This window comes from Triticum aestivum, chromosome 1D (assembly GCF_018294505.1).
Source record: "Triticum aestivum cultivar Chinese Spring chromosome 1D, IWGSC CS RefSeq v2.1, whole genome shotgun sequence".
In the NCBI taxonomy this organism is placed as follows: Eukaryota; Viridiplantae; Streptophyta; class Magnoliopsida; order Poales; family Poaceae; genus Triticum; species Triticum aestivum.
The window spans coordinates 6,606,270-6,631,440 of NC_057796.1; the positions used below are offsets into that span (position 1 = coordinate 6,606,270).

The window sequence follows — 25,171 nt, forward strand, 5'->3', positions numbered from 1 at the left end:
GGGTGGGGATAAGTGCCCACTACATACAATGGGGTGCTCTCCTCTTTTAAGTTATTTGGTCCGTTCGTTCCATGTAAGGCTGGTTGTAATGGGAGTATCATAAGTGGTATCATGCATGTCAACTAGACTTTTTGGATGAGGTGGCATACAATTAAATGAGCAAAGAGAGGATGTGGTATCAGATCATGATACCGTATCATATTAAATGTTGTACTAGTTTATGTCATGCATGGCAATTAATAAGGCAACCTAAAATACTACTACCTTCCGTCTCGGTGTATAAGTCATTCGCGTAATTCTAGGTCGACAATTTAACTATTTAAATATGTATTATATGTGATAAAAAATATATATATAGAAACTACATCCGTATAGAAATCTAGTGATATACATTTCATGACATATAACACATTTAATTCCTCAAATCGATGATCTAGAACTACGCGAATGACTTATACACATATTTAATTTCTCAAATAGATGACCTAGAACTACTAATAAAAAATATGTTATTAGTACACCACTTGCTAATTCACTAATTAAAAATAACGGGCAGGTACAGCCGTGTCAGTGTTACTAATACGATGCTTGCGAGGCTGATATGGTGTTCCCAGTCTTTGCAATGCGGTATAGGTAGACAAAGCGACTTAGAGCTGGATTTCAATTATTATCTCAAGGTTTAGAAAGATAATTTATTAACTCAAGTTGCATTAATCTATAATATATAGATGCTTGTTAGATCTCTGGACGCACCGAGCTAGGTTTTTAGATCAAGGCTTATAAGAATGAGAACAAAGGGAAGAGCATAGATACCTTCTGCTTCCTCAGTAGACAGACCTATCCTAGCCAATTCCATGGCGGAGACAGCGATCGCAGCTGTTCTCTCGAAACTCGGAGAGTTTGCGACCAAGGAGGCGAGGTTACTGCTCCAGGTGGGCGACGACATCATGCTGCTGCGTGACAGGCTGGAGTGGCTGCAGGCCTTCATTCGCGACGCGGACCGGAAACGCCGGATCGGCGCCGACGACCTGACCCGAGTGTGGGTGCGTCAGACGCGCGATGTCGCCTTCGAAGCCGAGGACGCGCTCGACGACTTCTTCCACAAGGTCCATGCATCCACCGCTCCTCCCTCCCCTGCTTATGCATGCTAATAAATTGGCGCTGAGTTCCCATTTCAATAGGATATTATCTGTCTTTTCGCCAAATTTCTTGTCTTTATGCTTACTTTGTCTTCTCTACTGGATTCTAGAGATTAGCATTTCCTTTTTCCAGAAATTGTGAAGTTTATGCTTAAGCCCGAAATCGACATCTGAAAGTTTTTAGAAATGCATCAAGAAACATTTCGCGATGAACATACAGATTTGTTGACATGATTTTACCGTGCATCAACTTAATATGGATCGTTTATTTCTGCTCGTTGTAAGGTCGAGATGAGCTAATACTATGCCAGATTTCTGGTAGTATAATAAGTAATCAGGGGTATTTTGGGTAGTTTACATTTATCCATCCCCAGGCAGGTAATTTACACTTATACATTTCCCGTCGCCATCGCCGGTCGCCCCATCCAGCCTGCACTGTGCTGGCGCGGTGGGGCCTCTGACCTCTGTCCTTGCCTAGCCGGCCGTCATCGGCGGCAAGATGCCGTGCATTTCTAGTTCCTTTCTTGCCTGCGGGATCGGAGCTGGCAACCAACTGAAACTTGAAGGCAAGTCGTCGCTCCGGCCGCATGCCCCGTCGCCGTCACGGCCCTCCCCGCTGCCAACCTCGACGAGTTTGTTGGATGTACATGCGCGCTCCACCCTAGTGAAAAAGCTTTACCAGCACTAGTGAAAGACCAACAAGATCATGCCATCAGCTGAAAACTGGCCATGACGAGGACCTTGTTCAGCCCGTCCCAGGCATGCATGACTCACTGATACTGGAATGCGACGTCATATCATGGCTAGCAATCCATTGAACTCTCGTCTTGACATCATATCACGTGCCTTCTTTTCCAAAAACGATAGCTAATTTGCTACATCGAGATGGCGGCGGCAGCTGTGGCGGCATCGAGATGGCGGTGGGTCAGAAGGATTGCAAGCAGCGTCCGGATGGCGGAGCTCTTGAAGGCCGAGATGGCTGAGATCCGGGGGTGGCGACTGCAGTCTGCATCCGGTCATTATTGCTAGCGCTGGGCAGGCTGATATTGGGGACGGTGGCCTGCAGAGGCATCGGCTGTGATTTTTTTTTTTTTTTTTGCGGGAGGCTGTGGTTAATTAGACGAAACATATTTTAATTAATTAGATAAATCTTTATTGTTAAACCTGGGAAAGGACAACTCTATCCCTAATAGAAAATCTGATGGACTCATGTTCATCGTTGGATTAACTTAATACGACACGTAATAATTAGTATGATGTACAGTAGAAAATCTCATATAGACTAGATATAGCGTTACAGTCGAAAACTAAGCTCACTAATACAAAGAGGTGCTTTAAGTCCTAACACCGCAGACTCTGGACATCATTTTGCTAATTGGAGTGCATACACCGGTACCACAAACTCTACGCAACAATTCCTTGTCTTCCCTTGGATGCTGGCTACGACTTGTTTTGCTTCTCCCCTGATTGGGGCTAACGGCATCTCCAACACACATTCTACGACTTGTTTTTTTTTCCTTTTCGAAAGAGGCACGACCGTGCCTCCCGTGAAAGCATAACCTGCCTCTCACGAAAGCAAAAAACCATGCCTCTCGTGAAAGAAAAAAAACAAAAACATAATTTTTTCTGTTCCCGAGAGGCACGGCCGTGTCTCTCGCGAAAGCAAATTTGTGCCTCTTGTGGAAGAAGAGAAAAAAAACATATTTTTTTTCTATTTCGTGCCTCTCGCGAAAGAAAACAATATAAAAAAATGTGTTTTTATTTTCGTTTCTAAGAGGCATGGCCGAGCCTCTGGCGGAAGCAAAAACCGCGCCTTTCGTGGAAGGAAAAAAAGGCGTTTTTTCACGCAAAAAAATCTTTACTCCAAAAGTTAAGGAAGACCGGTGAAAAGCCGAAAAGTCAAAAAAAGGAAAATTGTTTAAAAAGCCGAAAACGCGTGTGAAAAAAAAACAAAATCTGAAGGGAGCGTCCAGAGCGCAACACGTGGCGGTGATCGTTGCGAGGCTTCCGAAGGAGCGCTCGCTAACTAGTTGCTCGCGCAAAATACGAGAGCACCTATAGGGCGATTTAGGCACCGCTTCATCTTCGTGGCGCTCGTGCGCCCCCTCTCATGGGCTGACCCAAGCGCTGGATTCCCCTGCTTCACTTGATCGCTTTTCCTTCGCTCAATCCTGTTTCCTTCGCTCGTTCATATTGACTGGTCGCGGTTGACCAGCTGACTGGTGAACCATTGACTTAAGAAAAAACGCAAAAATATTTAAATAAATTTAAAAAACTAGAAAAACGTGGATCAAAAAATGTTTGCTGGTTTTTAAAAAAGATCACCAAACTAAAAATGTTTACAATATTTATAATAAATTCATCTATTTGAAAGACAATCATCAAATTTGAAAGAAAGTTCACAAAATTTAAAAACAGTTTGTCCATTTTGAAAAAAGTTCATGGAATTTGGAAAACGTTCACCAAATTAGAAAAAAGTTCATCAAATGTGACAAAACATCATTGATTTTGAAAATAATTTCATCGAATTTGAAAAAAAGTACACCGAGTTTGAAAAAAGGTTCATCGGATTGGAAAAAAGCTCATCGGATTTGCAAAAAAGTTCATTGAATTTGTAATAAAGTTCATGAACCTTGAAAAAATACACCGAACTGAAGAAAGATGTGCCGAATATAAAATGAAATAAAAAAGGAAAAAGAAAAAGAAAAATCCTATACAGGGTCCACACACCCCTTACACTTCGGGCCGGCCCATCCCACTTCCTTCTACTATTCTGTTGCCCTGCTTCTAAAACTCAAAAAATAGTGCGGAACCGAACCATGATCGTTTCGTTTTAGTAGGGACCGCACCAACCAATTGGATCTGATGACACGCTGTTTATGTTATTCTTTACAAAATGCAAAAAACACGCTGTTTTCCAGTTTGCTTTCCTTTTTTCCTTTTTTCTCTTTTTCCTTAAATGCGAGAACCCTTTTCAAAGACGACGAAGTTTCTGCAAAAGCGATGAACTGTTTTTCAAATTAAATGAAAATTTTAAAATTCGATGAACTTTTTCAAATAGGATGAACTTTTTTTCAAGTTTGATGAACTTTATTCAAAATCAATGAATTCTTTTTAAATAGATAAAATATTCATACTCGATGAGATTTTTTTCAAATACGATGAACTTTTTTTCCAACACTATGATTTTTTTCGATTTTTGTGAACATTTTTCTTTCAAAATCCGTGAATTTTTTAACAAAATGGATGAACTTTTAGAAAAAAAAGTGGATTCTTTTCCAAATTCATGTTTCCTTTTAAAAGATGTACTGCGACGGAAACAATTGTCATATAGTACGTTTTTGGAATAAATGTACCAAAGTCTTTGAGGTGCAGTGGTACTGTGCGCAAATTACTGACGGTTTCATGTGGGTTCGATTCCCAAATTTTGCATATTTTTGTTGACGCTTTGTTTTTTTTTTAGCAACACGAGCAATGCTGGGCCGGCCCACTATAGCGGCGCTGAGGGCGCCGAAGAGGAGCTCTCCCCGCCCAATCGTCCAGCCGACCGATCGAGCGCTCATGATCTAACTAGTGTACCTATGAACATTGTTATGAATGAATAAAGCTTAGCAAGTTTCTTAGAAGAAGAAGAAGAAAAAACCCGACCAAGCGCTCTCTGTCCACATTTCTATTCTCCACCAGTCTCTTCATTCTCCACCCGTCAAGACAGCACCTTATTTTTTCATAAAGGGCGCTTTTATTAACTCAGAATGTAGCATCAAATGGATACAAAGCATAATGAGTGACACTCGGTCTTTGCATAGCTAAGATGCACACAGCCTTAAACAAATAGTCTAACAAAGTATATGTAAAAAAAAGACAAGTTGGCAACAGTAAAGCCATGTAGTCCGAAACTATGCCAATGTCGACGAAGGAGGTGGGCCGATCCGGAGATTATGTTGCCACCCATATTGGGTACCTCCCTAGCCACCCGCTCCAACCGGATACACACCGCCTTGAACAGCGATTGATACTCCATTTGCTGTAGCGTAGACCATATACGAAACTAGTGCGTACAACGGTATATAACCTGCATAGGAGAAGAGGTTTTGCCATTAAAGACACAATCATTTCTACATAGCCAAAGCGACCATAATAAGGCTGACGCTCCCACTCGTATTAGCGTACTAAAAGTATTTGGTATACCGTCAAGCCAGTGACCATATATATTGGCAACACTTATGGGCGGATACAAATTGAACACTTTTGAATGACTGACCATATAGAACGCGCAAACAGACATTGAAAGAAAAGGTGTTTAATTGTCTCATCATTAGTACAAAAGCTACACTTCTTATTTCCTTGCCAGTTGCGGCAAGCGAGGTTTTCTTTTGTTAGCACAACTCCTCTTCGAAGATTCCACATGAAAATCTTAATTTTTAATGGCATCTTTGAATTTCAGATTAGTTTATTATTATTCACGGGAATCTTTGAATGCGAGAGTGCACGGTACATAGATTCAATTGTGAAGAATCCTCATGTAGTGAGATTCCAATGAAACACATTCCGCCCTTTTGTCAAGTTAATCATATCCAAACGAGATAGAAGATTTTTCCATGACGCAAGACAGCACCTTATATACTGCATTAATGTTGCTGGCCGGCGACCAGGACACCTCACCGTAGACGCTTATATACTACATTCATATCACCCTCGGCTCCGCCGGAACCCACGAAAAGGTGGTGCTTCTGGTGCGCACTAACCGGAAAAGGCTCGCGCCCAACTTTATGTTTAAAGCACGGGGCAAACCAAACATGTATAACTCAACTTCACAACGCACACTTAAAGCAAGATACAGCGATGTATAAGAACAACTAATTAAGCAACCTCATCCACTCCAAGCGAACTTCATGTAGGGAAAGAGGGCACCATTTGGAGTCTCCGGAGACCTCAACCGTGAACAAGTCACCGCGAAGAGTGGAAGCCGTGCACGACGAGACAAGTACTTCAAAGTTGCACCTTCATGAAGGGCACGACACCAGAGTATCGCCACCGCCCAATCCAGAGATCAAGGTTTCCCCCGAAGCAACTGGAGAATGCACAGAAGCCGCGACGACACCTTCAGAAAGGAGACGACGCGCATAGACGACACAACCGTCGGCTTGGCAGAGCCAAAGCAGGTTTTCAGTTTTCATCCGAGCATGTCCTCAAAGCTTCCGAGATGTGGCACAACAAGCCAGGACCGCTGCACCCACAACTTCGCATGTCGTACCCTAGCCACCACACCGCCTGCACGACCATGGCACCCAACACACACCCGAGCCACGAGCTCCGCCCATGACCACCACGACTCCCACCTCCAGGGTCATGGGTGATCATTAGTCCGATGCTTCGGGCGAAACCAATTCCCAGGGTGTGACAGGCGGCACTTTTCACCTTCTCATCCTTAACCTCGGTGATCTGTTCCTCCTAGACATCCTACTACGTACAAAAACAGAAGAAGAAGTATGGGCATAAATCAATAGAATAGTTTAGTTTCAGAAGTCTTTTTTGTCACCGCCCCGACACCATCTCCATCTCAAGCTTGCAAAAATGATCGACAAAGAAACGGGCAGAAAGGCACACTACTAGGAAAAGGGCTATAGATAATATGGACAATAATGTGTGGTGCGCCACTACTATATACTAATGGCGCATCATGTGTTGATACGCCATTAGTGTCCAAATACTAATAGCGCACCACATCCACGGTGCGCCAGTACTAACAAAGTTTTTTTTTCAAAACTAGTAATGGCGCACCACACCCTCGGTGCGCCACTACTAACAAATTTTTTTTTTCAAAACTAGTAATGGCGCACCAGGGGACAGAGCACCCTCGGTGCGCCACTACTAATTTTTTTTTCAAAGTTAGTAATGGCGCACCACACCCACGGTGCGCCATTACTACTTTGCCCAAAAATTCCACCGAATGCACCGCCCCCCCCCCCCCCCCGTGGACCGCCTTTTCAGTTTTAGAGAAAATAAAAGAAAATGATGGAAATGTTAAAAAAAAGTTTCCCATGTGATATGTGGTCTAGTTGTTGGGAAAATTTACAAATATGAATTTTGACTTTATTTGCAAAATCTCTCTGGAATTTGTAAAATGGGCATAACTTTTGCATACGAACTCGAATTAAAAAGTTTTTTATATGAAAAATGATCTACTCGAAAAGCTACATCCGAATTCAACCGGGGAAACCCCGTTGAACATTTTTAGAATCCCCAAAAACCTAACAGAAAAAAATACGGCACTTTTAAGATCTCGAGGGGGAAAATGGAAAAAAAATTAAACTTACTAGTGGCGCACCATTTGCTAGGTGCGCCACTAGTAACAGAAAAAAATAGTTTCAAATTTTTTTTGGAAAAAATGTTCAAAATATGATACGTAATATGAACGGAAGTTTGAAATATTTTTTCAAAATTTCATCACACTCATGAACATGAACAAAGTCCTAGACATCAACAAGGTTTAATAGGATTGATATGCTAGATATATCAACAAGTACCTGTTAAATGAGCTGGTGCTGGGGTTGGATAAAACTCTAAAGTTAAGCGTGCTTGGGCTGAAGTAGTGTGAGGATGGGTGACCTTTCGGGAAGTTTGACCATGGAGTGCGATTTGACTTAAGATTAAGCATATTGACCCGAGATTAAGAAAAAAACGAAGAAAAAATTCTAATGGCGTGATGCTAGTGGCGCACCTGTAGTGCGCCATTAGTAGGCAAAACAGGTGCGCCACTAGCAGGCATTTTCCTAATAGTGGCACCTCCTTCCCCACCCATGGACGCCCCCAGATACACCCCCACACCGCGGCCACATCTATCCACCCCTTGCCACGGCCGTGCAACCTCCACACATCCCTAGGACAAAGCCTCCAAGGAGGACCACGTTGCTGGAACATGGTCATTCTCCAGCTCAAAAGGCCAAGGCTTTCGCCTGGGAGGGCGAGGGAGGAAGAGGGTGGAGAGATCGGAAGCTCGATGCGCCCTCAGGATGGAACCGACACAGGGCGCCAACACCATCGAGGTCGACTCAAAGTAGATCAGGGTTCCCCCAGTTCTAGTGCTCCCACCAACCCACGCCCAACAGCCAGATCTGGCTAGATGGGCCATGACACGGAGTCCTCGGGCGGTGGCGGGGGAGGGAGGCTTGAGAGGCCAGGGTTGGGTCACCCTCTTGTCGTCTGAGAAGGACGACGCGAGAGTCAGAAGCAAATGCGTCGAGAGAGACCCCTTAAACTCCGACCGAGCTCCCACTCAGCACGTCCATAACCAAAACCCTGACTAGACACTCTCAGTAGTCGGGTTTATCTAATGGGTGTGTCTAGGTCTCAATCGACCGAGACTTAACCAAGTCTCAGTCAAATGATATACTATATAAGAAGAAGAAAACTGAAAAAAAAAATTGTACGGATCTCCATGCAAGATCAAAGGAATATAGCATCGACTGAGACATAACGAAGTCTAACTCGACTGAAACTTAGCAAAACTATTATCTAATCCGAATGGACACCTCCAGCCGTTATGCAGAGCCGAATGAACACAGACCCACTGAGAACCGCTATGCTCAGCCGACTAAACACATCCCGACCGAGCACAAGTTTATTACAACACCGCCGCCACCTCCTCCTTCCTCCCGTGGTTGCTGGCTCTTGCTCAAACACCTACCGAGCGAGCAAATGAGAGGAGGATGAAGTGTTTCGGTGTTACTCGCTCTACTGACATGATGAGTGTTTCATTGATCTGTATGCTAGATGTTAATGTAGACAAATAACATATAGGATGCAACACACGTATATTCAAGGGTGCCAATATATGGTATATATAGGGTATGGAGAGATCATCACGCCCTAAACTAAACCCTAACAAGATGGATGGAGATTAGAGTACATGTATATGGGGTGCTCAACACCCCCGCAGTCGAAGCGTCGGCGTTGACGTACAGACTGGACCGAAACTCCTTGAAAACCGAAATCGGCAACCCCTTCGTCATAATATCCACAAACTGCTGAGAGGTAGGCACATGAAGAACACTCCAACGTGACCAAGACTCGGCTGCTCACGAACAATGTGGATATCCAGCTCAATATGTTTGGAACCGCGATGATGAACGGGGTTGACGGAGAGGTAGACGGCGAAGACATTGTCGCAATACACCACGGTGGCCTTGTCAAAAGGACAAGAGAGCCCGGAGAGAAGCTGCCGAAGCCAAGAGCATTCAGCAATGACGATAGCCACTGCACAATACTCAGCCTCAACACTAGACCGAGAAACCATGGGCTACCGCTTGGATGACCAAGAGATAAGTGATGGTCCAAGGTAGACACGGTAATCGGAGGTGGAACGCCGGGTGTTGGGGCAGCCTTCATAGTCTGCATCAAAGTATGCCACGATGTCCATAGCCGTTGAAGCATGGAGTGAGAGGTCAAGATCCATAGTACCGCGAATGTAATGAGAATCCATTTCACCGCGGTCCACTGAGCATCACGAGGTGAATGCATATGAAGGCACACCTGCTACACCACCTACTGCAACTCCGGCCGAGTGAACGTCGGATACTGCAGAGCGCCAACAATCAAGTGGTAGAAGAGAGGCATCCAGGGCCAGTGGCAAAAATAGAAGCAAGGCAACCTGGCTATTAAGCAAGGACACAAGTCGAAAAAAGGAGCACAGGAAAAGGCAGCAAAAACAGCTCAGGAAGAAAACACTTAGACCATGAAACAACACAGATTAAAGTGAAGGCTTTAATATCGCCCCAAGTCAGACCTAGGGGACCAAAATCAAACTGTGCGGCAAAAATCAGGTAAATTATTTAGAATGATCAAAATGAATAAACGGAAAAGGTCCTTATTCAGCATATATACAATGTCTGATCTAACAAAACAAAAGTAAAAATTTAAAAAGTTTAAGCATGAAAGCGACTTAGATGGTTTATGCTCTAGGCGTTGATGACGCGGTCTGGGCTTGCGGGGGAACTAGGTCCTAGCCCCCAAGCCGGCCCCAATGTGGCGGGGCGAGGAGGGTCGGTCCGACGAAGTGGCGACACATCGTCAAGTTGTCAGAATCATGATTCTGAATTGGATCGGCTCCGATGATAGGATCCAAATCACAAAATCTTAACTATCAGAATCATAAAAAAGGTAGATTCTACTAACATAAATCGTAGGACCAAAGTGGTTACCTTGGATCGTAAAGTCATATAATCGTACAATAGAATCATTACTGTGACAACCTTGGACGCCATAGTTGACCTGGCTTGGCGAACCCTAAGGCTAGCCGATGTGACAAAACAGGTCGGCAAAGAAGCCCTCGGCCCAACCGACGTGATTAATCTGGTAGTCGTAGCGACGCGCTGCACCTGGGACAGGCCGCCGTGATGAAAATATGGCGCAATCCGGGCTCACAAAACCGAGTTGATGGTCATGTGGATGGTTGTTGGAGATGGAAGTGGCGAGGCTGAAGCCCCGGGGTCAGCCGACATGATAAATAATTTAGCACGACGATGTCAAATTCTTTGCCGGCTAGCCGAGGTGATGATGCTACGTGTTTGATGTTGGCTCGATGAAGCGAGACGCGGCGATGCTAGTGCATGGCAGTTCGAAGAGCATATGATGCAGTGACATGGTGTAGGTCGGAATCCATGGAGCAATGAGGTCGGCCCGGTGTGATGCCCGCACGATGATCAAGAGCACCTCAGAAAATGCACAAATTATGCAGGCACGTAATTTAGAATATAATACAGCACCCTAAAAAATATTCTCGATCCGAGGTCATCTGATAAGTCGTTCATGAAAAAAGATGGCCTCAGGACGGATTTGTTTTCACGGAGAAAAAAGATTCGCGAATTGATGCACTCTTTGGGCGTAAACCGTCGGATTGAGCTGAACTTTTGAAGGGTTTTAGAAAACATAATTCATCACAATAACAATGGTTGGATCTTCCAAAAGAGGCCGGAGTTGGCCATAAGACTCCTTCTTCCAAATTCACGCAGATTTCTTCCAAATTCGATAGTGCCCTAGTACATCAGAGATGGCACCACTGACCATGATAAAATTTTACAGGGTAGATGTATTCAAAATTCATCACAATCCCACTAAAGGGATCAATGGAACGGTTCTCAACAAAGCGGGAATGACGTAAACAATTTCATTCATGTAATTCTGGAGGGTTCATGTAATTTTGACGTTGAGCTCCCGAGCTCCCTGGACGAATTTTTTCATGATCACGGTCCGGATCAAGGTTGATATTGATGAAGACACCCATTCGATCTCTGACGATCTGGCCTAGGGCGTAGTTTTTTAACTGGCCAAGGTGGTCAGTCGAGTCGGCGACGAACAAAATCGCGATAAAGACAAAGATGTGGCGTGGAGCATAGATCACACCGGATCTGATCGAAACTCAAATTGAACTACCGCGTTCACCTAGCTGGACCTGCATGGGCCACCACTGTCGGAGCTAAATCTGACATATCATTCGGTAGGGTATATTAAGCTAGGCTACTTGGCGCAATAACAAGAACGGGGATTTTACCTAGATGCGGGCTCTCGCAGAGGAGATAATACCCTGCGTCCTGCTTTGTGTTGGACGATGATAACTGTCACACGTGTGGGTGTTAAGGGGTCTGCCCACATGTTTTGTGTGGTGTCTAAGAGGACCAGCCCACACGCCTGCGTGTGGGCAAAACTACTAGCGCCCACACGCCTCTTTTTTCCCTTGCGGTCCCTCTCACACGCCTAGGTGTGGGCAAAATGCATAACGCCCGCACGACCTCTCTCAGCCACCTACCTCACAGTCCCGCACGCCCAGCGTGACAATCACCACGCGTCCCCGCAGTTGCCATGCCATGGTCCGGACCCTCTTCAATGGCCGTTTACCTACAGTTGCCATGTCGCTGAACTACAGTTGCCATGTCGGACAACTACAATTGCCATGGTTGCTCAACTGCAGTTGCCATCTCAGGTCAAATGCCAGATGCCATTTTGGACAACTGCAGTTGTTGCCATGTATGGTCTGGTTTACCATAGTTGCCATGATTTGAAAACTTTAGAGGTTGCCACCTACTAACACTAAGCAGTTGCCATGTATGGTCTGATTTACTACAGTTGCCATGATTTGAAAACCTTAGGAGTTGTCACCTACTAACACTAGGCAGTTGCCGTGTAGCGCTACAAAGAGACATGGCAAAACAACATGTTCGGGTACAAGAGGGAGTTGCCATCTGCTTACAAGCACACTAGGGGAGTTGCCGTGTACCCTGCAAAACATATGGCAACTGACATGTTCGGGTAAAAAAAGAGAGAGTTGCCATCTGCTTACAAGCACAGTAGGGCAGTTGCCATGTACACTGCAAAACGCATGCCAACTGGCAGCTTGAGTGTGGGAGAGGAGACGGGCGTGTGGGCGAGATGGTAAATGCCCACACACCAGCCCTTGTGCGTGAGTGAAAACTAGCATGTGGCCGAACTGCTAAACACCCACACACCGGCCCCTCCGTGTGGTGAAACGGACATGTGGGCGACCGAGTGAATGCCCACACACCAGCCCAGTCCAACGTGGCACCACAAACATGCAAAGATTCGTGCACCCACAAATGGACGCGGATCTACGCGTGTAGGCGAGATGCAAACGCCCACACGTGTGGGCGTTAGTGTTTCCGTTTGTGTTTATTGTGTTGGTCTGTGTGCAAAGTACCAAGTACCGAGAGATTATAATGGCTAAGTTGTGTTCTATCAACTAGCGTGGCCGTGGCTTATAAAGAATGTCGGAGGTCTAAGATTACAAGTCCTAGTCGGCTACGTGAGTGGAGATGAGTTCTCCTTGAATCCGGAGTCCTTGTCTTTAATGGGGAAGGCTGGATCTTCCATATAACGTGTCATGGGTTGCCCATAGTGGTCTAGGACTAAGCTGACAAGGGGTCATCTGCCCACCCCACCAGGCCGGGAGTCAACATCTTGAGAGGCTCCTTAGCCGAGACACTCTCAGTCAACATGCCTTGTCGATCGTGAATAACTAGGCATGAAACCATATTGAAGCAAGTGCGCGGACATAATATTTGCGTGTTACCTTTTTAATTCATATTTTCCACCACCATCTTGATGAACATATTCATAGTTCACTCCATGCAATTATTCGATTAGTCGAGCTTTCTACAAGATATAAGAAAACTAATTATAACCAAAGGGGTTATTAAATATTTTGGCATCACCGTTGCTAAAAATAGGACATGTTGAGTGCTATAAATTTGATGAAATGAAATTAATCAATATTTTACCTAAATATTGATAACTTTGTACATTCATGCAAAAAGAAACAGACATGCACACCGCGAAACAATTCCCGAGCAATACAAGGTTGCCTTGGCTCGATGGCTGGCACCACAATACCTATATATATCCATCAAACATATCACATCCATCACATAGCTTATTTGTATAGCAATCACACTGATCACGTCCATCCCATAACGAAGTTAGTTCTCTCACCTAGAGAGACTAAGATGACCAAGACGTCTATCGATGGAGCGAGTGAGAGAGGCCGGGAGTATGTAGGTGGTGGGCGCGTGGAGGCAGTAGAGTGGTCTATAGAGAGGATTTGGGAGGAATGGTAGCTGTAGGTGAGAGAAGAGCTAATTAACCATGCATCATTAATGGAGGAGAGGGCAATATAGCTATTAGCTGTATGCCAACTGTCCCACGCACCAGTAATAACTAACTAACCACTAGTGTGCCACAGACAGGGCACACCATTAATAAGGGCATGGTTAATAATATAGCCAGCTGTTGGCTATAATATGTTGCCATGTCATTTATAGCCAATGTAATAGCTAATACGTACTCCCTCCATCCTTTGAAGAGTGTACTTCCAACTTTGTTAGAAAGTCAAATATTTTTATGTTTGACCGTATTTATACAACAATATATCAACATTTATGCTATCAAATTAGTAGCAATAGATTCATGTTAAAATATATTTTCATCATATACCTATTTGGTTTCACAAATATTGATATATTTTTGCACAAACTCGGTCAAACTTTGAGATAATTTAAAAGTACACTCTTTAAAGGATGCAGGGAGTATAATAGTTGGCTTTAAGAAAGTAATACTTTGTCAACATATGGCCCACCTTCCACTCTCACAAAAGTTATTGCAGGTCGTGCCACATCCGACTATAAGTCTACAGCCCGCTTCTCTTCTCTCTCCTCTTTTCGCTCTTTCAACTCAGCAATAATATAATATTTAAATCTTTACAGCTCGTTTACATCACTTTATTATACTTGCTCTAAGTGAAGCCCGAAAGGGCCCTCACATAAGTTAGTGGTCGTATGGTAGTCATAGCCCCACACCATACGACTAACATTAGTGGTGTGTCCTCCATGAGTGACATTGTCACTAACTTGTGTCGGGTCAGGTTGTTGGGCCTCACACAATATTGACATGTTATTAGGGCATGCCACCTATGAGGAAATATTGGTGGGTGTGTGATTTTAAATACCAGTAGCGTGCATCCTATGGTGCGCCGGTTTGTATATTACCTATAAGCACTTTCCGCACTCGTGCATGTCGATGATGTAGCAAACATGCATGAGTTATGATGTATATTAGTTGAATGGATAAGAAAAGTCGGTGCAAAGTGTGAGGGTTAATTATGATGAGATGCCATGCTGATGACATGACAAATTTAATATATATGACTTTTTTATGCGGATAAGTTGCATGGACATAAAAAATAAGTACACATTGTGACAATAAACTATGATGAAATGAAATGCTGATGATGTAGAAAATATGTATTATTTATTGAAGTGGATCGACAGCAAGGATAGGAAAAACAGATAGTGGAGTGAAGCATGCAACTGAAAAATAGGAAAAGGTGCTGGCATATAGTGGCATATGTGATGAGGTGGCATGTGTGCATGCTGAAAAAAAATAGAAATAGAGGAGATCAAATATTTATATTATAGGATTCTAAAAGCATTGACATTGAGAGAAGAAACGTAGTAACAACAATGGAGGGAAGCGGGAGGAAGGATGCTGATGGAAGAAGGGTAATTTGGTCCGAAAAATACATAAATTGGATAACTTGTAGCATAAATATCTAATTAACCTTTATCGGTACGACATTTCTACAAACTCCGTATTCATAATTGTATGTTTCTATTTGGTCGAAATTGCAATAGCATATATATAAATATATAATTAACCTTGATCAATGTGGCATTCCTTCCACCCTTTGCAAAATCATTGCATCCTCCCTAATTAAAAAATAGCATGCATCCGCCACGCTTAGTAGTATGACTAACCAAGAATCAGATAGGGTATAGAATATCTACTCTTCAAATTCATACAGTTCTTATGTAACCCATGCGATGTGAACTTTACATACTGAAATATCTGGTCAATAAAGGTGGACGTAGCGAACCAGAATCGCCGAGGTTGGAAGATCCTCGGATACTTGAGTAGCTTCAGGACCCAGATCACCGTTCGACATGGTCTGTCTGCTCGAATCAACAGAATCAAGAGTAGACTAGACCAAATCTCCGAGAACCAAAAAGAATACAAGATCGATCATTCTCCATCAGGACTATGGACGTCTTCCACCACAGCCCTTGCACCGTGGTATGTAGCACAAACTTTTCCCAATAAGTTTCCTTTGTGAATTATTGAAGCCACTAGCCAACAAAAATGATTTAGAGAATAGTGATACCTTTCACTTATTTAATGATATTTCATTTATATTGTCAAAACTTTTTTTGTGGGTTTATATTGTAAAAACTTGTAAGGTACTCCTCCAAGTTTTTTTTCTTGATACCATCTTTTTCCGGGTTTCTGGAAAATCTCATAATTTGAGTGTCCCCTGAAATTTTCAAAGAAATTTCGAATTAAAAAATTAGGGGAAATATATTGGATTAAACCCAGTGCATTCATGGAGTATTTCCTGTTCTGCTGGCTAGCACGCCACCTCTTCAATGGAAGGGAGCGGGTTCGAGTCATACTTCGCAACACGTATATAGTGTTGAATAACGCTCAAAAATGTAGTTTGCAAAACGGGGATTAGATCTTGTGACGTCCAAATGAGAGCTTGCACATTCTTCCACAAGGGCAAGCGACGTGTTTCTGTAATATATGCCTACGAGATCTATTTGACCTGGTTCAGTCGGTAAATGTAAGATAATTAAAAAATGGACAGTACCAAATTCTCTCAAGGGTTACCACAAAAAACCCTGCATCCTCCTATATGAGCACAAGAAATGCTAAAAATCAAGTCTTTTATTTTGGCAAACCCTAGCCACCAAAAATGAACCAGCGAGAGGAGGGAGCAGGCGCCCTGGACTTCGGCGTCACCGGGGTTCCCTCACCTCCGCGGCTCCGCCGGCTGCTCCGGTAGGAGGGGAGGGAAGGGAACTACGGGACCTCGTCCTCATGCATTTAGTAGTCTAGGTGTCTCAGTTAGGTTTTGGTTCTTCATGGAGGTAGAATATGTGAATTGCATGATGTATTGCTCTTCGTGCATAGGCACGTATATATGATGTACAAAGGTGGGCCACGGACCTCAACTATATAAGGAACTAGAAGGCGGGCCCAATACACAATATGCACATAACACATATACCAAACACCCCCCCCCCGCGCGCCCCCCGCGCAGTCGAAGGGACACCGCGGCTGATGCAAAGACTAGACCGGAACTCCTCAAATGACGTCGTAGGCAAGCCCTTGGTCATGATATCGTCAAACACGAATATGGCCAAGGACCACCTGTTCCCGAACAAAATGAATATCCAACTCAATATGCTTGGTCCGTCGATGATGCACCGGGTTAGCGGAGAGGTAGACCGCCGAGACGTTGTCGTAGTAGGCCACCATGGCACGGTCAACAGGGCAAGAGAGCTCCTGAAGCAGCTGGCGAAGCCATGAACACTCGGCGACGGCGTTGGCCACCGCACAATACTCAGCCTCAGCACTGGAACGAGGGACCGTAGGCTGCCGCTTGGACGACCACAAGATAAGTGAGGGTCCAAGGTAGACACAGTAGCCCGAAGTGGAGCGACGAGTGTCAGGGCAGCCCGCCTAGTCTGCATTGGAGTAGGCGGTGAGGGCGGTGTCGGCGGAGGCGTGAAGCGTGACGCCAAGATCCATAGTGCCACAGATATAGCGGAGAATCCGCTTGACGGCAGCCCAGTGAACGTCTCGAGGAGCATGCATATGAAGGCACACCTGTTGCATGGCATAATGGATCTCCGGTCGAGTCAGAGTGAGGTACTGGAGAGCACCAACGGTAGACTGATGGAAAGCAGCATCCGAAGCAGGAGAACCATCCGTGGCAGAAAGCTTGGCCTTCGTATCAACAGGCGTAGCGGCGGGCTTGCAGTTAAGCATGCCGTCGCACTCCAGGAGCTCGTGAGCGTACTTCCGTTGATGAAGAAAGAAGCCATCCGGACGGCGCACCACCTCGACACCGAGAAAGTAGTGCAAAGGACCCAAGTCCTTGATGGTGAACTCAACGCAAAGACGAGCCGTGAGCTGACTGAGGAGACCAACCGTACATGTCGTCAGGATGATGTCGTCGACATAGAGCAGCAAGTAAGCCATGTCAGAGCCCTGATGATAGACGAAGAGCGAGGCGTCCGAGCAGGTAGAGCGGAATCCAAGCTGGTGGAGAAACGCCGCGATGTGCTGGTACCAAGCTCGCGGAGCCTGCTTGAGTCCGTACAAGGACCGCTAAAGCAGACACACGTTGTCGGGAAGCGCCAGGTCAACAAACCCGGTGGGCTGCTGGCAGAAGACCTGCTCCTCGAGGTGACCATGGAGGAAGGCGTTGGAGACGTCCATCTGGTGCACCGGCCAAGCACGGGAGATCGCAAGGTGGAGAAACGTGTGTATCGTGCCGGGCTTGAGACCGGAGCGAAGGTGTCGGTGAAGTTGATGCCAGCATGTTGTCGGAAGCCACGAACAATCCAGCACGCTTTATAGCGATCAAGGGTACCATCAGGATGGAGCTTGTGTTTAAAGACCCACTTCCCGGTAATCATGTTGGCGTGCCGGGGACCGGGAACAAGCTGCCACGTCCGGTTGCGCAACAGGGCGTCAAACTCCTCTTGCGTCGCAGCCATCCAGAGCGGGTCATGAAGAATGGCTCGAACGGAGGACGGCAACGGCGACGGCTCAGAGGTGGATGCTGCATGGACGTAGTCATCCGAGGTGTAGCGCGAGCTCGGGCGAAAAACGCCCGTACGGGCGCGGGTTACCGGACCGGCCACAGGCGCCGAGGGGGGCATGGGCGCCGGGGGCGCCGTGGGGACCGCGAGGGCCGCGGGCACCGAGGGGGCTACGGGGGCCGCGGGCGCCAACATCGTGGGTGCCGGGGGCGCCAGCGCCGCGGCTGTAGGAGGTGGCGCATGCCGGGGCGCGCCTCAAAGTCAGGGGCGGGCCAAGAGAGGCATGCGAGTGCCCTGGGAGAGGCGTCGAGGAGTCCGCGTCACTGGTGGCGGGAGGAACAGCCGGGGGTACCTGCTGAAACAGAAATACATGCTCATCAAAGTAAACGTGCCGGGAAGTGAACACACAGTGGGAGACGGGATCATAGCACCGATATCCCTTGGAGTTAGAGGGGTAACCGATGAAGATGCAAGTGACAGAACGAGGTGCGAGTTTGTGAGGTGCGGAGTTGGCAGTGCTAGGATAGGAAAGGCACCCGAAAATACGCAAGTCATTAAAAGATGGGGGCGTACCGAAGAGAAGATGGTGATGTGCATAGTTCCACCGTGGGCGGCAGGGGCGAAGGTTAAGGAGAAGTGAAGCAGTAGCGAGTGCGTCCGGCCAGAAACGAAGCGGCACATTAGCATGGAACAGAAGCGTGCGAACGCAGTCGTTCAGAGTGTGAAGGACGTGTACTGCTGTGAAGTATACGGGCATGTGAGACGAAAAACTATGCTGTGGTGCGACAGAAAAGTGCAGAAAGCAAGGCTATCGACCTCTTTTCCATTGTCAGTCTGAAGTGTAAGGATGGGACGCCCAAACTGCGTGCTGACATAGGAGTAAAAAGCCGTCAAAGTGGAGAGTGCATCCGACTTTTATAGTAAAAGAAACGCCCACACATAGTGAGAATAATCATTAAGGATAATCAGATAATATAAATAGCCCGAATTACTAGGAACTGGAGAGGTCCACACATCGCTATGAATCAACTGAAAAGAAAAAGAAGCTATGGTGGTGGAGTTATTAAACGGGAGGCGAATATGTTTGCCGACACGACATGCATGACAAGTGTGATCCTCTATCTTATTACAACTAAAACTGAAACTCCTAAGAATATGGCGAACTGTGACGGGGTTGGGACGACCCAAACGAGCGTGCCAGAGATCGACGCCGGCGGAGAGAGCAACAGGTGCGGTGGTGAAGGTGGCGGCGGATGCATCAGAGATAGAGCTCGTCGAGGCTGTCACATCGGTGAAGTACCATCCTGGTTAGAGTGTCCTTGACACAAAACCAAGCTCGTCAAATTCAACAGTAACAGGATTTTCACGAGTTAAACAACGAACGGAAACAAGGTTCTCAATAAGATGAGGTGCCACAAGTATGTTAGACAAAGTAATAGGCATGAAATTAGAAGGAAAAGAAGTGTTCCTGACATGTGTGATAGGGAGTGTGGAACCGTCGCCGACAATGATGCGGCGGTCGCTGGTGACGGGAGTGAAGGAGGCAAGATTACCAGGATGAGCAAACATGTGAGCCGTAGCTCCGGTGTCCATGTACCAATCACCGCCTCCAGTGTAGTTGTTCGGCGTAGGCGCGGTGTGCAGTGCGGCGAGGAGCGCCGGATCCCAGGGCGCCGGCGGCAAGGCCGGCGAGGGCGGCGGCGGGGCCACGGGGAGACCGTAGGCGCCGCTCAGCTGCGGCAGTGGGTATCCTCCGTAGTTCGCACGGCTGCGGAGCCGCGTAGTACGCCTGATGCGCCGACGGGCGCGGCACGGGAAGTGTCGGTGCAGGAGCCTGTGGAACCGGCATGGTGTAGGCATGAACAACACCGGTCCACGGGTTGTAGCCGGAGGCCCACGGAGGCGGCGACAATAGTCATCGACGGAGGTGTTGTCCTGATGACACCCAAAGAACTCTTGCTGCAGAAAACACGACGCTGGAGCTGGTTGTCGGTGAAGAACCCGTTCAGCTTGGTCCACACGGCGCAAGCATCATCACCGTCCGTCACGACCGTCTGGAAGAGGTCCGGCGTGACGGTGAGGAAAACCAGCGAATAATCGTGGTGCCGATTGTGGACCAGTCATGAAACTCGGAACGAGGCTGGAGTCGACAGTGTCGTATGGTCCATGAGATGATACTCCCGGAACACGAGGAAGAAATACGTCTTCCAGGTGTAGTAGGGGAGTCCGCCTGAGAGAGACGAACCGGCACCCGCTCGAAGATGTTGAAGTTGTGGATATCGTTGACGTCGGGAGGGTTGGCGTCGGCGAACGGGTTGGAGTTGGTGGACGTGGAGGAGATGACGGGTGACATGGCGGGAACAGGACGGCGCGGGCGGCACGGACGGTTGCAGCAGGCGGCTTGGGTGAGTCGGACGAGGACGACGGCGCGAGATCGCGCGGCGGTTGGCGACGACTCGGTAGGCGGCTGGCGGGCGGCGAGAGATGCGGCCGGGCGATCGAGGCGATGCTGGCGAGCGGGTCGGGCGAAGCGGGCGAGGCAGCGGCGATCGGGCGATGGGGCGGGTGGGAGTCGAGCGAGTGGGCTGGCGAGCGGGTCGTTCAGATCTAAGCAGACGCTTCATGTGTCTTCATGTTGGCATCGAGGTAATGGTCATTTTTTCCACACTTTACAGTGGTGGTGCTATGTGCAACCAGCGGCGTCGATGGTGGTAGGTAGGCCCTTGGGGATCGGGTGATGTCCTCCCTGCCAATTTCGCGGCAGTGACGAGCTTGTGGCCTAATTTTCTACCCTTGGGTGTCTCCCTGACGCGATATGGTTGTTCATGCTCCCACTCCGATGCTGCAGCATTCTCTCCACTGTCATTGTCGAGCCAACACATGTTTTGTTAAGGAGGTGGTTTGACTATGAGATGTCTGATCTACGTAGAGTTTATATGATGACAACTTTGTCATCGAGACATTGTTCCAGCTGGACTTGGGCGTCGCAACTTTTCAGCAGCAGGATATGATGTTAGGCGGCCGGCTCCGGCGATGGAACAACAACAATGCATGCCTTCGGCTCATACTGAAGATTGTGTTTGTTTGTCTCTCCGAGGACTTGGTTGTAGTTTCCTTGTTTCCTGGGATGTTGTGTACCGTCGGAAGTCTTTAATATAAAAATGCAAAGATTTTTGACAAACAAAAAGTAATGCAAAAAGTCTTGATTTGGAAATACATTGTGTGCATGTTAATGAAATGCTGATTTTTTTTATATTCACCACACCAGCCATCGGCCATCGCACCTTGCACGTGCACGGGCTAACGATTTTAGCAAGTAGAAACAGTTATCAGTCAAAAAGATATAAGTTATAACCATTTATGTTATTTTTTTCGAAAAGGGGGACTCCCCGGCCTCTGCATCAGAACGATGCATACGGCCACATTAATAAATAAGTAAAAAAGTTCAACAAGATCTTAAAGTCTGGAAACAAAACAAAATAAAGGCGAACTCACAAAGAGTCTCAGCGCCGCAAAAAAAGGCCATAGAGCCACTACCGGCTGGCAAAACAAAGATAGGTAAACTAATCGCCTATCCTATTACATGGCCGCCATCCAAACCGGTTGAAGATATCCCGCGCTACCATCTCCCACCGGACAGATCCAGTAACCAAAAGCTCCCTGGCCTTCATCGGAGTGAGTAATGACCACATACGGAGCAGCGCCGTAGCTCGGAATAAAACCTGCAAAAGATGAATAGTTGTTGTTCTGTTAAAAGTCAAATCATTTCTGCAGTTCCAAAATGCCCATAACAACGCACATACTCCTACACGAATATGTCTAGCTGTGTCGGGCTCAATCCCGTCAAGCCACGTTCCAAATAACGTACCCACCGAATTCGGAGGAGTGATGTTAAAGGCAATTTGCACGGTGCGCCACAAAACTCTTGCCAGCGGGCACTCAAAGAAGAGGTGCTTAATGGTCTCGTCCCGATCACAGAAACTACACCTAGTAAATCATGTCCAATTGCGCTTAACCAAGTTGTCCTTTGTTAAAATGACTTGTTTATGTACAAACCACATAAACACTTTGATCTTCAAAGGAACTTTTACTTTCAGAACATATTTGAAATTAGGAATGACACTGGAGTTAATGACGTCGATGTACATCGACTTGACCCTAAATTCTCCAGACCTAGTAATTTTCCAACACAACTGATCGGGCTGATGAGCTAACTGAACCTCCATCAGTCTACTCACCAAATGGAGCCAAGCTTCCCATCGATCACCAACAAGCACCCTCCGAAACTGGATATTAAGGGGAATGCACTGCATAATCGTTGCAACTAACGCTTCACGTCGTTGAACAATACGGTACAGGGACGGGTACTGGAGGGCCACTGGCGTATCACCAAGCCAAGTATCCTCCCAGAAACGGGTATTGTTGCCATCACCGACTATAAACTTTGTTCTATTAAAGAAGGTTGTCTTAACTCTCATAAGACCCTTCCAAAATGGCGAATCAGTTGGCCTCACTGTCACCTGAGACAAAGTTTTGGACTGCAGATACTTGTTACGGAGAATCTGCGCCCAAGTTGCATCAGTCTCAACAGATAACTTATACAGCCACTTACTGAGAAGGCATCTGTTCTTGACCTCAAGATTCTCTATACCCAGACCCCCTTGGTCCTTTGGTCTACAGATTACATCCCACTTGGCTAGTCGGTACTTTCTCTTTAGTTCATCACTCTGCCATAAAAATCTTGATCGGTAGAAGTCCAGCCTTTTCCTAACCCCAACTGGAACTGTCAAAGAAAGATAGTAGGAACATCGGCATACTCGTGAGCACCGAATTGATAAGGATCAATCGGCCTCCATAAGACATAAGTTTGCCCTTCCAGCAACTAAGTTTCTTCTCAAACCGATCCTCGATGCATTTCCACTCTTTGTTTGAGAGCTTGCGATGGTGAATGGGTATACCAAGGTAAGTAAAAGGTAAGGCCCCTAATTCACATCCAAACAATTGACTATAAGCCTCTTGTTCCTCCTTGGCTCTACCAAAGCAGAACAGCTCGCTTTTATGAAAGTTAATCTTTAATCCTGACAATTGTTCGAAAAAGCATAGCAGCAGCTTCATATTTCTCGCCTTTGCCAAGTCATGCTCCATGAAGATAATTGTATCATCAGCGTACTGTAAAATGGATATACCCCCCATCGACTAGGTGGGGCACCAAGCCACGCACCAGGCCGGTCCCCTTTGCCCTACCTATGAGAATTGCCAACATGTCAACCACAATATTGAACAAAATAGGAAACATTGGATCACCTTGCCTCAGACCTTTGTGTGTCTGGAAATAATGACCTATATTGTCATTCACTTTAATTCCAACACTCCCTTTTTGCGTGAAGCCATTTATTACGAGCATATATTACTTTTCTTGGTTAATCATAGGTGTAAATGCATTATATTTAGCTCATGTGGTCATTTAGTAATAATTAATATTACACTAGTCCATTTGAAGACGACTTGGTCATGTGGCATCTCCCATGGCGCCTACATGGCCTAGGAAGTGCCACATACGCCAGGACAAATGAAAAAAGTAAAGCAAGTATAGGGCTGCCTAACAGGATGAAAAATGCCCCAACATTCGTTTTTTTCAAGGAAATACGTCCAAGATGGATGCACCAATGGCATAAAATGAGGAGCAAGTTGCCCATTCCATCTACGCCTTTTTTAGAGGAAGGCCTTACGGCTAGCTTTATTAACTTTAAATAATGCTTACATCATCCGCGAGTAAAGCGGAGATAAAACCAGGTGGAGAGTCCGACCATACATACGGTGGATCATCCCGACCCTGCTGAGCTAGCGTGTGAGCTACCATGTTTGATTCCCTGTTACAAAATTCAAAAAGGACCTTCCCGAAATTCCATCTACTCGCAGCTACGCCTTGATAATGCTTACATCATCCGCGAGTAAAGCGGAGATAAAACCAGGTGGGGAGTCCGACCACACAGACGGTGGATCATCCCGACCCTGCTGAGCTAGCGTGTGAGCTACCATGTTTCATTCTCTGTTACAAAATTCAAAAAGGACCTTCCCGAAATTACAGCTACTCGCAGCTAAAGCGGAGATAAAATTCCATCTACGCATGCGGATACAATACCCTCAAAGGAGGCTAAGAGAAAAGAAAAAAAACTACTCGCAGCTAGCCCACCCATCCACTAAACTAGGCAACCTGATGAGCCTCTCCGCTCTCCACATCACCCCCTCGCTACTAAGCTTGTGCAGCACCGCCAACGCCAAAGGGCCGCACCATTGAAGACTACATCGTTCTGATGTGTCCAGGAGCTTCAAAGGATGAGCAAGATCTCCATCCTAACGTCCTTAAGACAATCGTCCGGTGTCTTCCTTGCTAGTTTACCAACCCAGCAGAGCACCATTTTGTCTTGGGATCATGGTCCATACCTCACCCACGAGCACACATGGAAGGAGAAGGTGTTGCAGACTCTCCGGCTCCTGATCACAGAGAGGGCACGCCAGGAGCCGGCTCCTCTGCCGTACTGCACCCTGCCGTTGGCTCACTGACGCGTGGGGCCGGGCCCACGTGTCAGTGGGCTGACGGCACGTCAGAGGAGCTGCGTCCGGCACGCCACGTATGGGGTAATACTCTCCACTTAAGCCTATCAGTCGTCCAACATCTATCCTGTGCCCTAGTCACCCGAAAACCTTACAGGTCATGGGTGATCTCGATCTCCATATGGCGTGTGTGCTTGGCCACTGCAGACATCCACCAAAGAGTGTCATGTACGCCGAGAAGTATCCATTGTCCTCCCAAGCCCACACCATAAATCCTCATAGTCCTCCTGAACCTCTATGTCC

The 25,171-nt window shown here is 46.5% G+C and overlaps 1 protein-coding gene across 1 annotated transcript in view; it reads left to right on the plus strand.

Moving 5' to 3' along the window:
- Positions 1-765: 765 nt before the first annotated feature.
- Positions 766-25,171, plus strand: part of LOC123179818 (disease resistance protein RGA2) — a 34,272-nt gene continuing 9,866 nt past the window's right edge. Inside the window, exons 1-2 of the mRNA XM_044591708.1 lie at positions 766-1,106; positions 15,565-15,776. Coding sequence (XP_044447643.1) covers positions 855-1,106; positions 15,565-15,776 — 464 coding nt within the window. The 5' untranslated portion in view covers positions 766-854. The remainder of the gene's footprint in view (positions 1,107-15,564; positions 15,777-25,171) is intronic.